The sequence below is a fragment of the Anarrhichthys ocellatus genome, unplaced genomic scaffold (genome assembly GCF_004355925.1).
Source record: "Anarrhichthys ocellatus isolate YVR2014 unplaced genomic scaffold, GSC_Weel_1.0 scaffold26, whole genome shotgun sequence".
NCBI classification, from domain to species: domain Eukaryota; kingdom Metazoa; phylum Chordata; class Actinopteri; order Perciformes; family Anarhichadidae; genus Anarrhichthys; species Anarrhichthys ocellatus.
Genome location: NW_022280056.1, coordinates 102697 through 117778, shown reverse-complemented (window position 1 = coordinate 117778; position 15082 = coordinate 102697). Strand labels below are relative to the sequence as shown.

Here is a 15082-nt window from a genome sequence, read left to right as displayed (position 1 = left end):
GTGTGTGTGTGTGTGTGTGTGTGTGTGTGTGTGTGTGTGTGTGTGTGCTGTATAAAAATGGTAAAGGTCATATGGAAGCACGAATCTTGATTTCTACAATTTTTTTTTTTTTTTGTGAATGGACCATTTTCATGCAATGCAGGCAGGTTTTCTATTGTCATGGAATTTGATTTGATCATTTGAATATTGCTTGTGTGCTCATAACTCACACAATGAGCACAGAAGAAGGAAAAAGCAACAGTTAAGAGACGATCATCATCAAGTTACCTGCATAAGACTGCAAACGTGCCACACTGACAACTTTCTGGCTTCTTGCCTGTGCAGAACGTGAGCTGAGTGCAACCTGTGGTGCATGTAAAATAACCAACGAAAACATGGAAATATGTTCATATGTCCATTTAGTTATAAGCTGTATGTACCTCAGAATATACTTATATCAAGATTTCGTTTATATATTCTCAAGTTAAAAATGATGTTGGCACTGTCAGCCATATTCTCATACCAGTGGGTTATAATATACATGTTTAAATGCAAGCATTCCATTGAAATGTATCAAATTGTAGACTTAAACGTTACGTCTGGGGAACTTGCTGCAGCTAAAGATTCTCACAGAACAACTGATGAGTAAAAGCAACACTAAAGCTGTATTGTTCAGCTTAATGAGCCTCTCTGTGTTGTCAGGTTTATGGTGGACTGTGATGTGGTGGGATGCTGCTGGATTGAACTTCCCAAAAGCAAGTACAGAGTGCGTGAAGAGAAGAGCATGAAGGCCACAGATTCTCGGTACAAAGGCAAGGTAGGTCTGGTTCACACTTGTCCGTAGAACAAATGGCTGTGACTCTACTTGGGTCAGTAGTTCGCTTCCCTCTGAGTGCCTTCATATAAATATTATTTAGTCAGACTTTTACTAACTGCGCTCATGCACTGTCTCCCACTGTTTTTTGTCCTTTCAGGAGTCCTTGTGTCAGTATGAGGTGGATGTGGGATGGACAGATGTGATAAGTCACCCTGCAGAGGGAGACTGGCAGAGGATTGCACCACTCAGGGTGCTCAGCTTTGACATTGAGTGTGCAGGAAGAAAAGGTGGGTTCCTTTCTTTCTCTTTGTCATTGTCATCCATATTATTACCCCATACTTTTTGTCATACTTGATGAAAAGCAAATGCAGAGTTTGACTCTGCTGTCAACTCCTTTCTTTCCAGGAATCTTCCCAGAAGCAGACAAAGACCCTGTGATTCAGATAGCGTCGATGGTGCAGCGGCAGGGCGAGGCGGAGCCCTTCATTCGCACCGTGTTCACTCTCCAGGCCTGTGCCAGCATTGTGGGCTCGCAGATATTTTGCTTTACACAGGAGAAACAGCTACTGCAGGTATACACACTGGCTTCAGTAAGGCACTGAAACATAGTATTCTGACATGTTTTCCTCCTTTCTCTTTTCTAATTTTTCTTCATCATCTATCACATCATTGAGTTTCTGTTTACGTTTCTGTGAGCAGAGCTGGGCGGAGTTTTTGAGGACTGTGGACCCAGACATCATCACTGGATACAACATCCAAAACTTTGACTTTCCCTACTTGCTCAACAGGGCAGCTGCTTTAAAGGTTAGATGGAGCCTCATTTCTCTACCCCTTCCATGCAATGCCAAGGCCTAAAAATACCAGATTAGGAGTAATGTTTCTGCTTCCCCCCCCTTTTTTTATGTTCTTTTGTGTTCAGGTACATCTCTTTCCCTACCTTGGCCGAGTGCGAGGCATTAAGTCAGTCTTGCGAGACCTAAACTTCCAGAGCAAGCAGATGGGCCGCAGAGAGAACAAGATCATTAACATGGAGGGCCGGGTTCAGTTTGATCTACTGCAGGTCAGCTTCATCTGCAACAACAGCAATCATACCTTTACCAATATATAAAGTTACTACGCAGTTAGTATGTCTTGCATTGCTTGGGTAAGACATTTTTTTTTTTTAGAAAAAGACTCTGCACACGGTCTGATTGGTGTGTTTCTCTCAGGTTCTCCTCAGGGACTATAAACTGCGTTCGTACACACTGAACGCTGTGAGTTTCCACTTCCTGCAAGAACAGAAAGAGGATGTGCAGCACTCCATCATCACTGGTCTGCAGGTAAAGCCCAAACTAGTAACCTTGTTGTATCTGGATAAGAGCAGATGTATGCATCATTTTTCTCCTAGGACATCACGCATCTAAAAAATATGATGTAAGCTTAAAAATACTGACCTGGAGTTGTTGCTGCTTTTTCTACATCTGTTTTCCTCCATCACAGAATGGAAACGAACAGACTCGTCGACGGTTGGCCGTCTACTGCCTCAAAGACGCCTACCTCCCGCTGCGCTTGCTGCAGAAGCTGATGTGTGTGATTAACTACATGGAGATGGCCAGAGTGACCGGTGTGCCTCTCACCTACCTGCTCTCAAGAGGACAGCAGATCAAAGTCGTCTCTCAGCTTCTGCGACAGGTAACAAAGGCGAACGCATGGGACTGATGCTTGTGCATGTATACAGATTTAAGGGTGTAAACTGTGTCTGTGTGTACATGTTAAGGCCATGAAACAGGACCTCGTCATGCCTGTTGTAAAGACGGAAGGAGGAGAAGACTACACTGGAGCTACTGTCATTGAGCCAGAGAAAGGGTATGTACATCCGTTTGTGTGAGTGTATGACTCCTCTCTGCTCTTGGTGTTGATGGTTTGGTACATGAAATCTTCTTATATACCTTTCCATCGCCACCTTCTACTCCGTTTAGGTATTACAGCATACCTATTGCCACCCTGGATTTCTCCTCCTTGTATCCGTCCATCATGATGGCTCACAATCTGTGCTACACCACCCTGCTGCAGAAGGGCTCACCGGAGAGACAGAGGTGAGTGGTCGTTTTATGTAGTCTACAAGGAATTAGCTTTTGTTTTCAACACAGTGCGCTAATATCTGAAGCTGTTGTATGTATTCAGCCTCTCACCAGAGGACTTCATCAAGACTCCGACTGGCGATACGTTTGTGAAGAGCTCTGTAAGGAAAGGACTTCTACCTGAGATCCTGGAGAACCTGCTTTCTGCCAGGAAGAGGTTTGAATTACTCGAATGCATCATGAAATCAAACTGACCTGAACTAGAGTGAGAATGTAGCAACTCCGTAGACTGCTTCAGTGTACCTTCAAATTCATATTTACTGCTAAGCCTGGTAACTTTTTATCCCCTGATTCACAACTAGTGTTTCATGTTTTTCCTCTTGTTGTGATAATGTTCAGTTCACTCTGGAAAAATATATAAAACGGGTGTGCCAGTCAGAAGTGTCTTCCTTCTCAGCTTATCCCAATGTGGGTCCACAGGGCCAAAACGGAGCTAAAGAAGGAGACTGACCCGTTCAAGAGGCAGGTGCTGGACGGCCGACAGCTGGCCCTCAAAATCAGCGCAAACTCCGTCTATGGCTTCACTGGTGCTCAGGTGGGCAAGCTGCCCTGCTTAGAGATCTCACAGGTGAGCACTTGACTCTGGGTCCGACTGAATTTAAATGTTTCCTTTGGAAAAGCATGCATATCTACTCTGTAAATCACTGAACAACCTTTGAGGAAAAAAAATAGGGGAAAATGTATATTTGATATTTCTTTGGTTTCGTTATGTCGGCCTGTTGTTTGACATTAATTCTACGTGATACCTTTAGGTATAGGTTTACGTATATGGATACCATATTTCGATGCAGCCAGTCAACATCAGTGATCTATTGTAGGCCAAGCAGACAGTCGCACTGAGTCAAACGGCATCCGGCTACACAACACAAGATCCACAGACTCTGAACAACAACAAACCAGATAAGCTCTCCTGCTCGTCTCATTCTTATCCAAGTAACAAACATGAACACATGTCCTCCATGTGCGCTTGTTGAATGAGCGACCACACAAACAAAGATTCACAAGGGAAAAGAGCACTGCTATCGTACTCTGCTGCAGCACGTAAAACAGCATGTAAACAAACCTGCAAATGTCACTTTGGTCTGGTCACTTGCTGGTAGGTCGTTACTCTTAAATACCACTAACGACAAGCTGTCTCTTAACATTTCTGATGTTTACAATACACTGTTTTTCATTCATGCTAAGTACTGTTGTCCCCGTTTGACTTGCTGTCACTCTTCCCACTGTTTTGCACAGATGTGAAGTCAGAGAACAGACGACAAACAGAGATGTAGAGCAAAGATTAGAGTTTAGATAGAAACCACAGATCAGGTGTAAAAAGAGACTCACTGTTAGTGTAAAGACAAACCACAGCAGGTTTTGTGGAAGGATGATTTACTTACAGGAAGTTGAGAAGATGACTGCTGCATTCTTCATGAGCAGTTTTGGGATAAAACATTGAAAGTTACGGCTGTAATGTGTCTGACCTTCGTCCATGAAAGCTTATCCCAACACTGCAGATAATTCAATGCTAAACTTCTTTAAAAATGTCCTTTTCTCGTCTAGAGCGTCACAGGTTTTGGAAGACAGATGATTGAACAAACCAAACAACTGGTAGAGTCCAAGTACACCATTGCCAATGGTTATCAAGGTGATGCCAAGGTGAGGCATACATGCGTCAGTTCTGACCCAAACTCTTCTTTTTTGATGAAATACTGTTTATGGAGTTTTGAGCGGACTGTAGGACCTACTATCTGATGGTGTCAATGGACCTGCTTTGTGTCCGTGTTTACATTTTATTTTTGTTTAATCTTTCAAAGGTTATTTATGGGGATACAGATTCCGTCATGGTTAAGCTTGGAGTTGCCACAGTGAGGGAGGCCATGGATATTGGCACGGAGGCAGCAGAGTGGATATCGTCCCATTTCACACCGCCCATCAAGCTGGAGTTTGAGAAGGTACCGTTCCCGTCGACATGATTCATCAAAGCACTTGTTCGGGTCATTTCATGATCTGTGGAAGTTGTTGATTGAGCACTTCTGGCCCGAGTGCATCTTTGAGAATCAGAAACTGTTTCAAAATGTAAGAGATTTGGATTTGGGAGCACAGGAGAGATGGAGCATCCTCTCAGCTAACGAGAGCTTATCTTTGTCACTTCCACAGGTGTACTACCCTTACCTGCTGATCAACAAGAAGCGTTACGCAGGCCTGTATTTCTCCGGCAGTGCAGACACGCATGAGAAGATGGACTGTAAAGGCATTGAAACTGTCCGCAGAGACAATTGCCCTCTGGTGGCTAACCTTATCAACACCTGTCTGCAGAAAATCCTCATAGACAGGTACACACACACACACACACACACACACACACACATTGTACATAATGCATTATCAGTTCAATAGTAACTTCATACATTTTCATGTTTTTTTAAAATTTAATTTGTACATACTTAATAAAAATCCATTTTTAATCGTGTGATGTAAAATTGTAACGGGAGATTTTTTAACTTTTCAAACTTCATGATTCTGCAACTATTTAATTTTATATCTAAACTTATCGTCAGATGCTGAATCTTAACCACACGTTGCAATGTATCCCCATACAACAGTTTGTATGACATCTTACACAATGATTGTTTAGCAACGATCAGTGCGCTGGCACAATCCTCTGCAGTGTTTACGCAACAAAACTACTTTTTTAGTATTTTGAAATTATGGCAATTTGGGTTTAAATAGCTGGCATTACTTTATTAAGGAAGTTAAGTGACAAGTAAGTCAATGTTGGTCGATGCTGGTTTCACGCAGGACATGAATAGCGAGCGGTCTTCTGGGTAAAAGTTCAGTGTTTTTCTGGATTCTCATGATCAAGAAAATTTTCCAGGCACTGAAATGGTTTTAAATTTAGAGAATAAGTGTTAAAGTTATAAGTTAAATATTATGAAAAATGTGTGGAAACCCTGCTTTTTACATCCACCCTGACCTGTCCATACTGACTTCATCGCTCTTTATACTACGTCGCCTGTCCTGGCTCACGATTATGTGAAATACATACTGTAAGAATTGATTGCATGGGTTACATGCGAATTATAGTGCATTACGCTTCGTAGATATTGCTACGAACGTTGTGTGAGAACAGCCTGCACAATTCATTTGTTATGAAAATAATCACAGCTGATGGTATGTTTCGTCAGGGATCCCCAGGGTGCTGTGGCTCATGCTAAAGAAGTGATCTCGGACCTACTGTGCAACCGCATCGACATTAGTCAGCTCGTCATCACCAAGGAGCTAACGCGCACTGCCCAGGAGTACGCTGGCAAACAGGCGCACGTGGAGCTGGCTGAGAGGTCTGCTCATTTCAAATAATACTGTGTGTGTGTGTGTGTGTGTGTGTGTGTGTGTGTGGTGGTATGGGGAAAATGACCCATTAATATGGATGTTTTACAGGATGAGGAAAAGAGATGCTGGCAGCGCCCCAAACCTGGGAGACCGAGTTCCATACGTCATCATTAAAGCTGCAAAGGGAGTCGCAGCATACATGAAGTCAGAGGTGTGGAGTGTTCTCCTTCATTGTCTAAATAACTTGATTTCATTTGTGCATTGTAATGTTTAATCTCCATGATAATCGCGATTCTTCCGCATGTCATTCAAGGACCCGATCTTTGTGCTGGAGAACAACATTCCCATCGACACACAATACTACCTGGAGCAGCAGCTGTCCAAGCCCCTGCTGAGAATATTTGAGCCCATCCTGGGAGAGAGCAAGGCAGAAAACGTCCTGCTCAGTAAGTCTTCAAACACACATTATAGTTATATATTTTTACAATTACGGCAATTAGCGGACACAATTCTTTTCCTCAATTACTTATTTGCATTTTAGTGAAATTATCTGAATTTTTAAACTTTTAGATATGACTTTTTGTGTTGGTCATTATTCCTGACATTTTAAAGTGTAACTTAAAATAATTTTACATTTTTATAATCTGTAGATTGATCATGTGCAGACATCTAATGGGTGATATATAACCTTGCCAGCTGCACAGTTTTCATAAAGAAACTCATAAAATACTCTCGTGTCCCAAAAGAAGTAATCTAGATATGCTTGGTAAATAAATGTCACTAAGCATGAATTCTCTTTCCAAGTTTTAAAAGCAATTCTCTGGTATCTTTCAGAGGGCGACCACACGCGCTGTAAGACTGTGTTGACCTCGAAGATCGGGGGCCTCATGGCATTTGCTCAAAAGAGGAGCACTTGTATCGGCTGCAAAGCCGTGCTCAAGACGGATGGTGTGTGTGATCAGAGTTTTAAGATATTTCTTTGTTTTCCTCTTTCTTTTATTAAGTGAGGCTTTATTGAAGCTTTTTTTCTGGGTGGGAGCGATGATGAAGAACTTTGTGTGTAACTTCTAACATGTGTCATTGTAGCGGCTGTGTGCCATTTCTGTAAGAGGAAGGAGTCTGAACTGTATCAAAAGGAGGTAGGAAAGATGGCTTTATACTTTAATATGTTGATTTTCTTCACTAAAAGGGTTTATTTAAATACAGTCCCAGCTCTGACTATATTAGAAGATTTAATGTCTTGTTTTTTATCAATGGTTGTCTGTTGTTAATCATCATAATGCCCTCTGGTGGCTCCTCAGAGCTCAGGGAATTCATTAAATATAATATATTGAAGTAGATTAAGCAGAACGCCTATTTTAATATCAAATTCTACTTTTTTACTTTGAATTGTTTTGGCTGCTGTAGACTCGTGTGCTGTTCGAGAAAAGCACAATTTACTTAAGAATTAAGGGGTTAATATCTGAAAGCAAACATAACTTTCCCCCTTCGTGTCCAATGACTTTCTAACATTACGCTTTTTCATTGCAGATCTTTCACCTGAGCACTCTGGAGGAGCGCTTCTCTCGCTTGTGGACTCAGTGTCAGCGTTGTCAGGGCTCCCTACACGACGATGTGCTCTGTACCAGGTACATGTACATCATATGCATATATTTACTGTAACTGTGTGTTAACTGCAGTATTATGCCCAAGTACACAATAACACTGTCCCCCCCTGACTCCTCTACAGTCGGGATTGTCCCATCTTTTACATGAGGAAGAAGGTCCAGAAAGACTTGGATGACCAGAGCATTCTGGTCAATCGTTTTGGATGGTGAGAGGCGCACACGCTCATTCCTTACGTGCCTCATTTCAGATGACCAAGGACTCTTATTGTCTCGCTGTATTTTTCTTCCGTGTCTTTTGGTGCTTGTAAATATTCTTATATATCACAATATTTCTATGTTTTCTAATATGAATGTAATGACGTTATGTAGTTCTCCTTTTGTAAAATAAAATCAAAAAGCAATCTATCCCTTTTTGGTCGTCATGTATGATCATTAGAATCACTGCAAAAATTTGAAGTGACAAAATTGACAGAATAAAGAACCACAGTGCTGTTGAACACACCAGACAGTAAATGTACATGTGATGTGTACTGTATGCAAAGAGGTCTAAGGTGTATAGTAACTATACATTCCACCATCTTAATTTGACATCAAGGTTAAAGTATAAACTTTTTCAGAAATGAAAAAAATCAACTTCAGTGCCATCTTCTTCACATTGTCTCAGTCAAGCCTTAAACATTCCTTCATGTCGCCACTGATTTGGTACTTAGTACTGAAGGTCGAATATACACACATTTTCTGCTTAGTGTGTTGAGAAGTTCTTGTGTATTGCATTTTATTTTGAAAAATCCTTTAACCTCTTGAACATCTTGCATGTGAAGATCCCCGTTAGATAAACAGACGAGACATAAAAGCTGAAGACATTTAATTGTTCATTACAGCAGAGTGCATTAAAGATGTTACATTGCTGTCAGTGAGAGACTCGTTAAAGGTTTAACATTTAACAATGGAACTGAATTAAGTCCAGATTAAAAGACATTTGGAAGCTGCTGGTAGTAGGAACACTTCATGGATGGGTTCACCTCTGTTAGCAGTTGAAGTTTTATATAATCTTAGTAAATACATGGACAAAAGTTTCTTAATGCAGAGGTTAATAAATTGGGTGACTGTAATGCTACAAAAATATAAATTTCATCCACAACATTGAGTGACGGTAATTATGAAAGAAGACAAACACTGCTATAAAAACAACTGATGCCCTAATATCCTCATCAAGCATTATCAGATAACACAAGTGAGCTCTAGAGATTTCCCAGGTTGTCAAACACTGGTTTCAGCATCAGTGGTCTTTAAATATTGAATGTAATACCACAAAACCACCACCAACACTGACATACATAAAACCTGCATTTAAAGCTGGCCTTTGTTCCACACACACACACACACACACTGTATTCCAAACAGCAGGGCTGACACTTCAAACAGCAGGTCAATGATGGACAAAGACATCAGATCTCAGAGCACTCAGGAATATGGTGTTTTATCAGAACAACAGACAGTCAACTTTTTGAATGGTACCAACTAATCCTTAATCTTTACCACTAAACGCATAACAGGAAATGATAAAGTGCACCTAGGAGTCTCGAACACAATTTTGAGGCTTTGTTACGGCGGTGATCCTCTCCTGTTACAGCATTTTCATTCGCACATGGTGAGAGAAAAAGAAGAAAAAAAGGTGTTGCTGTTGTGTGTCAAGCAACAGAGGACACAATCACCTATGAACAACATTAGGGGAAGATGGATGTTTTCAAACTTCCAAAAAGTTTTAACCAATCACCTGAAAGCAAAATGTTTTCACATTAAAAACGGTATCCTAGAATACGTGACATCATTTCTGTTATTAGGGGGGGATAAGATATGAACCAAGCATCACAAATATTACCTCTCTAAATAATGCTAGAACAATTTAGAAGATTTGGAACTGAATGTGCCACCCGATGTGACCGTACAAAGTGCAGTGACGCACCACCATGGACCCCTGACCGCTGAACAGTCAACAGGAACGGTCTGCAACACTGGCGTGACACACTTGACAGACACTGCATATCTTGTGGTGACATACTGTAGGTGGAAACTGTGACAGCAGCATAAAGTGGATTTAGATACTTCTGCTGCCCCGTCCGGAGCTGTGCTGGACGTCTCCGACGTGACAGAGGAGACAGGAGAGTGTGAGGACGAGCGTGAAACAAGTGCTGTTAGGGATGAGCTGATGTGTGTGTGTGTGTGTGTGTGTGTGTGTGTGGCTATAGTATAATGCAACGTCTCTGAGTCTTCTTCTTGCTCTTCTTGTTGCTGCGGTTGGTCTCCTTATATTTTCTAATCTCCCGTACTAGTGAATAAAAAGCTTCCTCTACACCCTGCAACACAGAGACAGAAACATATTGTCACACACAAAAAATGAAGATGAATGTCTGTAATGATCTGTGATTAAAAGTGTTATTTCAGACATTGATTTTGCAGATGTCTTATTGAACACAAGAGCGACTGTCTTTCCTAAGTACCTGTCTGGTTTTGGCAGAGGTCTCGACAAACGGTACTCCGTAGCTTCTAGCCAGCTCCTGGGCCTGCCGTGACTCCACCGTGCGGGTACTCAGGTCGCTCTTATTCCCCACCAGGACCATGGGAACACTGTCGCTGTCCTTCACCCTGTTGATCTGCTCTCTGAGGAGCACACAAATGCAGAAGCACATAAGATACCGAGGCCACCCTTCTTATATCTTTGCAACACCTAATATTTTCTTCAATATTGTTTCATGTGTTTGGATCAGTTTAAACATGCGAGCCAGATTCTGCACCACAGGACTTTTAAGCACATGTGATGATATGTGTTACAGAATCCAGCAACAAATTGGTCAAAAACTTAATGAGAAATTGTATTACAGACTCGTCACTGGAGGCGTGTAACCCTCAACCACGAAGCCTCTTGTACCTATACAGGTGGACGTCCTCAAAGGACTTGGTGTTGTTGATGGCAAACACACAGAGGAAGCCCTCTCCTGTCCTCATGTACTGGTCCCTCATGGCGCTGTACTCCTCCTGACCTGCAGTGTCCAGGATGTCCAACAGACACGTCTCTCCATCGATCACCACCTGCTTTCTGTACGAGTCCTGGAACACAACATTGACATGATCACACGGGCGGAAAACAAAAACACGTCTGTCAAGAAATCTGACACATGATTGCATCATGGACTTTCCCATGTTTATTTTACAGTCACACTGCTGCATCTTGCAGCAACAACACCTTGTTGAATGAGACGTTTTGTATAAACCTGCAGAAACGTATTTAAATAGAGATTTACAAACAATTTGTGGGGATTTTTAGGCGACAATGTGAGAAAGATAAGAGATTACTCAGCAGAGTTACAAGTGTTGATTTATATTCGTTAGTGGAACTTATTTTAAACTAATGAGGGCCAACAGGAAAGCAGTTTGCTTTTATAGGCTTTACCATTTTAAATAAACTTTTAGAAGGTTATGATCTGGATTCGGCTGCATATTGAATACTTTTCCTATATAAGTACATTTATCTTCGTTAGGTTTTAATGTACTTCTACTTGTAATGGAGTATTGTATTGCTACATTTATTTAAGCTATTTATTGTGTCATGCAAATACAAATGGCCAGCTCACGCTGACCTGTGAGATAAGGAGATCATAGAAGTTAGAGAAGAACACAACTTCTTACATATAACTTTAAAATGCAAACAAAGAACTTTAAGACCAAGCTTCACAAATGAACTATTAAAAAGGTCATGGAAGGATCTGAGTACTTCTTTCATGAGGGAGAATCACATCATATCCTGTGGATTGTGTTTGTCCCCGAACAGGGTAATAAATATGACTTTGCAGTGTTTTACTATCCAAACCTTCCAAGCCACATAAGAGAGAGTAACTCCCATTGATGAACACATAACACTGACCATGTAGTTGTTCGCACTAAACTTTACGCAGGGTGTCTAATGGCTCGTCTCTCACCTCGATGGTTGGATCGTATTCATCCACGAAGTGGTTCTGGATGAGCTGGATGGTGAGGGCGCTCTTCCCCACACCTCCTGCCCCGACCACCACGAGCTTGTACTCGGTCATGCCTGCACAGGATTAAACCAACAGGTCGCCGGGATTTCACATTAGCAGAGCATCAAGTGAGCGTGAACAAATCAAAACCAGTGGGTATTGCCCTGTTCCTCCCAACACAGACATGCCGAAGCGACTGACCCAGATTTCAGGATAACGTTCCCACCCGCTGCCGTTAAGTCTTCCTCATAGTTACTGAATGTGCATGAACGCTGGCGGTAGAACTCTTTAAAGGTACTTACCTCGATGTAGGGTTTATAACCGTGTGTGAAATGATAGGTTTACGGAGAGATAAATGAGATTAGCTCGCTACATAACGTTAGCCTGAGACGATTTCCTTATTCAAAACACTTGTAGACAAACTTCAGGATCTGTCTGCAACTTGTTTTTCTAGCTAGCAATAGGTGTCAAAACCATTAATTGAGAAGCTACTCGAACAAATCTTACTTCATTTAATGAATAAATTAAAAGCCTGAATTCGATCGAGTTCCTATTTAGTCTCCATTGTAGCTCATTGAAAGCAGCGTTGTCAGGTTAATCCCCCCGTCGTCAAACAACCAATGAAACGACGGCATACTGATAGACGTCGTAACAAACCAATCACAGGGAAGTTCCAGTTTGTAGCCCCGCCTACAGCTAGCAAATCCGTCCAATCATAAAGAAGAGTAGCCATAATTGGGCGTGGCCTCTCAGGCAAACTTTTTTCCTCTCCCAGAAGACGTTCTTCTTAACCCTAAATATATCTATACTGATACATTTACATATTTATTTATATATTTTTACAATGTTGTAATGTGATACAGCTCTGCTCACATATTTCCGTACACTAGTAGATATTTACTTATTGTACGTACATTGTTTTTGTGTTGTGTTTCACAGTTGATTGGGAAATGTAAACGTATGACGCCAATACATTCCTTTTGTATTTTATTTTATTGAATATTGCAATCATACTCATGCAAATACTAATTGAATCTGTCTCATAAAACCCGTTTAAAACTTTACGAACAGCTCTACAATCATTTCTATCATTGTGAATGTGAATTACCCACCTTGATTTACCCATCGGGCTTTTATTTTTGAAATACGTTTGGCGGAAGTGTTAGTATTGCATTATGTCTAACTTGACACCTGCTTGTCGCTTGGTGGAGTTTACATGAGTCCGTAGTTAGATTGATTCTTCACTGCCCTCCAGTGGTCACAGTGCGCACTACAAAACTATCAATACGGTCAACCAACTATTACAAATAACCACGGCAATATAACACCATTAATAAATAATAATAATAGTATTTTTGTTGCTGGTCTAACGACTGTTTTCTGGTGTGGAGAACAGATCAACATTCTAGAGATGTTCACACCGGAAGTCAAGATATTATACGGTTGAGTTTATTTAAAATCACGAGTTTGTGTTTGGTGCCCTCTAGTGGTTAAAGTCAAGAACTACATCACTTAAATAAATTTCGTGGCTCTTAATGTAATGACAGTACAATCGTTATTAATATCACTGTGGTGAATCAGCTTCAAAGCTGTATGGTCCGTAGCTTGTTTGAGTAGCTTGAGTATAAAGATACATGTGTTTATCGCCATCTAGCGGTTGCAGTGAAGAACTGCAACACTATATTGAATTCGTCACTTCCGGTGAATCTTTTCAAAATAAAAATTAACTGAATCGTTCAGAAACAAACGAACAGAAAATCGCCTTATCTTCTTGTTTTACTTACTTTGAGTTTGAGTTTGAGTTTGAGAGAGAGAGAGAGAGAGAGAGAGAGAGAGAGAGAGAGAGAGAGAGATCATACCCCACCCTCTGGTCCCTCTTCCTCCATTTCCTTGTCTGTGACGTCCATGTTTCCCACTGAGTGCATCTGCTCTCCTATCTAATCTTTGCCTAAAATCACAGAGATAATCCTGCAACCATCTGTCCCGAGAGAGAACAGAATACTGACATTGCACCCATGATGTTTAAAAAAAAAAAAAAAAACTGCACAAATTGAATGCAGCATTATACTATAGGTGATAAATCCGGATGACATGATTGTGTTGAAATAGTGACCTCATCTTAAATTGCTTACCTTTTATTATACACAAGGATATCTCACATATACATCTTTTATACATAGAATATTTTCCAAATGTTTGCCTTTTTAAATATGATCGTTTCCTTTGTTATTTTTACACTGATACTCACCACACATTTCATCAAGGAGGACAAAATTGTAACAGCCATGAACTTAGACTAAGAGAAACTTGATTAAAAATACACCGATACAACACTTAAAAATGAAAACGTTCACAGGAATAATCATTCATGACTTTTAGATATTTCACTGGCAACAAAATCTTCCTTAATCCCTTATTTAAATAATTTATTGACATACAAACACATTTTACCATTAAACCCTGAATTGAATCAAATATTAGTTTTAACATTCCAGCAGTGTATTTCTCACAAGTGAGCTCAAATCACAAGCTCTCTATAAATTGAATGGAACTAGATTCTTGTCCGCAAATTTACTTTAAAAAAAGAGAGTTGTGTTTTGGCACGACCCGTGTACACGCAGAGGGCAGAGGGTGTGTTTGTGTGTGCACGGATATGTGCATGCACATCTTGTTTCATATGTGTTGGCTCTTTGTGCAGGCGCAAAGAGTTGTACTGTGCAGCTTGTACAACACAACAGTTCCTTTCCTGTATGAGCATGTTAGTGTCCTCTCAGGAGAAGCACATCTGGACTGTCCACTACATTACCCAGCTGTCAGTGCGTCTAGATGGAGCGGGTGCTGTTTTTAAAGGGCATGAGAGGAGCTGACGTGATTGGCCATGATTGGTACCAAACCTTAACACGCCCTTTGATAATGTGTGATAATACTTCCTAATCTCACTCTGTCTCCATGGGGGCTTCACAGCCATGCAAATACCAAATAGTGTGCCACCACTCCCCTGCACACTGTGCATGGTGCACTTCACTGCATGAAATGCATGATATTGGCTTACTGAGTGTGTGTTTGTGTGTAAAAGGAGGAGAGAAATGGCAGGGTAGCTACTGCACTGCTGTGCTTATTATAACACGCTCACCTCACAATGTTTCAGCACCTGCACCCAACGCAACAACACACTCACTGTCACACACACACACACACACACACACACACACACACACACACACACAC

At 41.1% G+C, this 15082-nt stretch overlaps 2 protein-coding genes across 4 annotated transcripts in view; one reads left to right on the top strand and one right to left on the bottom strand.

Annotated features, from left to right (window-relative positions):
- pold1 (polymerase (DNA directed), delta 1, catalytic subunit) overlaps window positions 1-8670 on the top strand; it is an 11109-nt gene extending 2439 nt beyond the window's left edge. Inside the window, exons 7-27 of the mRNA XM_031861984.1 lie at window positions 682-796; window positions 954-1083; window positions 1202-1368; window positions 1496-1600; window positions 1716-1856; window positions 2005-2115; window positions 2276-2467; window positions 2553-2641; window positions 2755-2871; window positions 2960-3073; window positions 3337-3484; window positions 4462-4557; window positions 4716-4853; window positions 5059-5234; window positions 6087-6239; window positions 6340-6442; window positions 6545-6677; window positions 7066-7179; window positions 7318-7370; window positions 7762-7859; window positions 7961-8670. Of these exons, the coding sequence (XP_031717844.1) occupies window positions 682-796; window positions 954-1083; window positions 1202-1368; window positions 1496-1600; window positions 1716-1856; window positions 2005-2115; window positions 2276-2467; window positions 2553-2641; window positions 2755-2871; window positions 2960-3073; window positions 3337-3484; window positions 4462-4557; window positions 4716-4853; window positions 5059-5234; window positions 6087-6239; window positions 6340-6442; window positions 6545-6677; window positions 7066-7179; window positions 7318-7370; window positions 7762-7859; window positions 7961-8048 (2581 nt within the window). The 3' untranslated portion in view covers window positions 8049-8670. The remainder of the gene's footprint in view (window positions 1-681; window positions 797-953; window positions 1084-1201; window positions 1369-1495; window positions 1601-1715; window positions 1857-2004; window positions 2116-2275; window positions 2468-2552; window positions 2642-2754; window positions 2872-2959; window positions 3074-3336; window positions 3485-4461; window positions 4558-4715; window positions 4854-5058; window positions 5235-6086; window positions 6240-6339; window positions 6443-6544; window positions 6678-7065; window positions 7180-7317; window positions 7371-7761; window positions 7860-7960) is intronic.
- On the bottom strand, window positions 4-12460 carry LOC116391421 (GTPase HRas). Of its 3 annotated transcripts, none has more exons than XM_031861988.1 (6): window positions 12157-12460; window positions 11816-11928; window positions 10768-10946; window positions 10340-10499; window positions 10050-10195; window positions 4-44 (listed from the first exon to the last, which is right to left on the bottom strand). In XM_031861988.1, exons 2-5 carry the CDS (start codon window positions 11924-11926, stop codon window positions 10082-10084), a joined length of 564 nt encoding a protein of 187 aa, XP_031717848.1. In that variant the 5' UTR covers window positions 11927-11928; window positions 12157-12460; the 3' UTR covers window positions 4-44; window positions 10050-10081. The 3 variants fall into 3 exon arrangements, with proteins under 3 accessions (XP_031717848.1, XP_031717846.1, XP_031717845.1); XM_031861986.1 differs by lacking the exon at window positions 4-44 and adding an exon at window positions 6263-6294; XM_031861985.1 differs by lacking the exon at window positions 4-44 and having other exon boundaries at window positions 8689-10195.
- Window positions 12461-15082: the final 2622 nt, after the last annotated feature.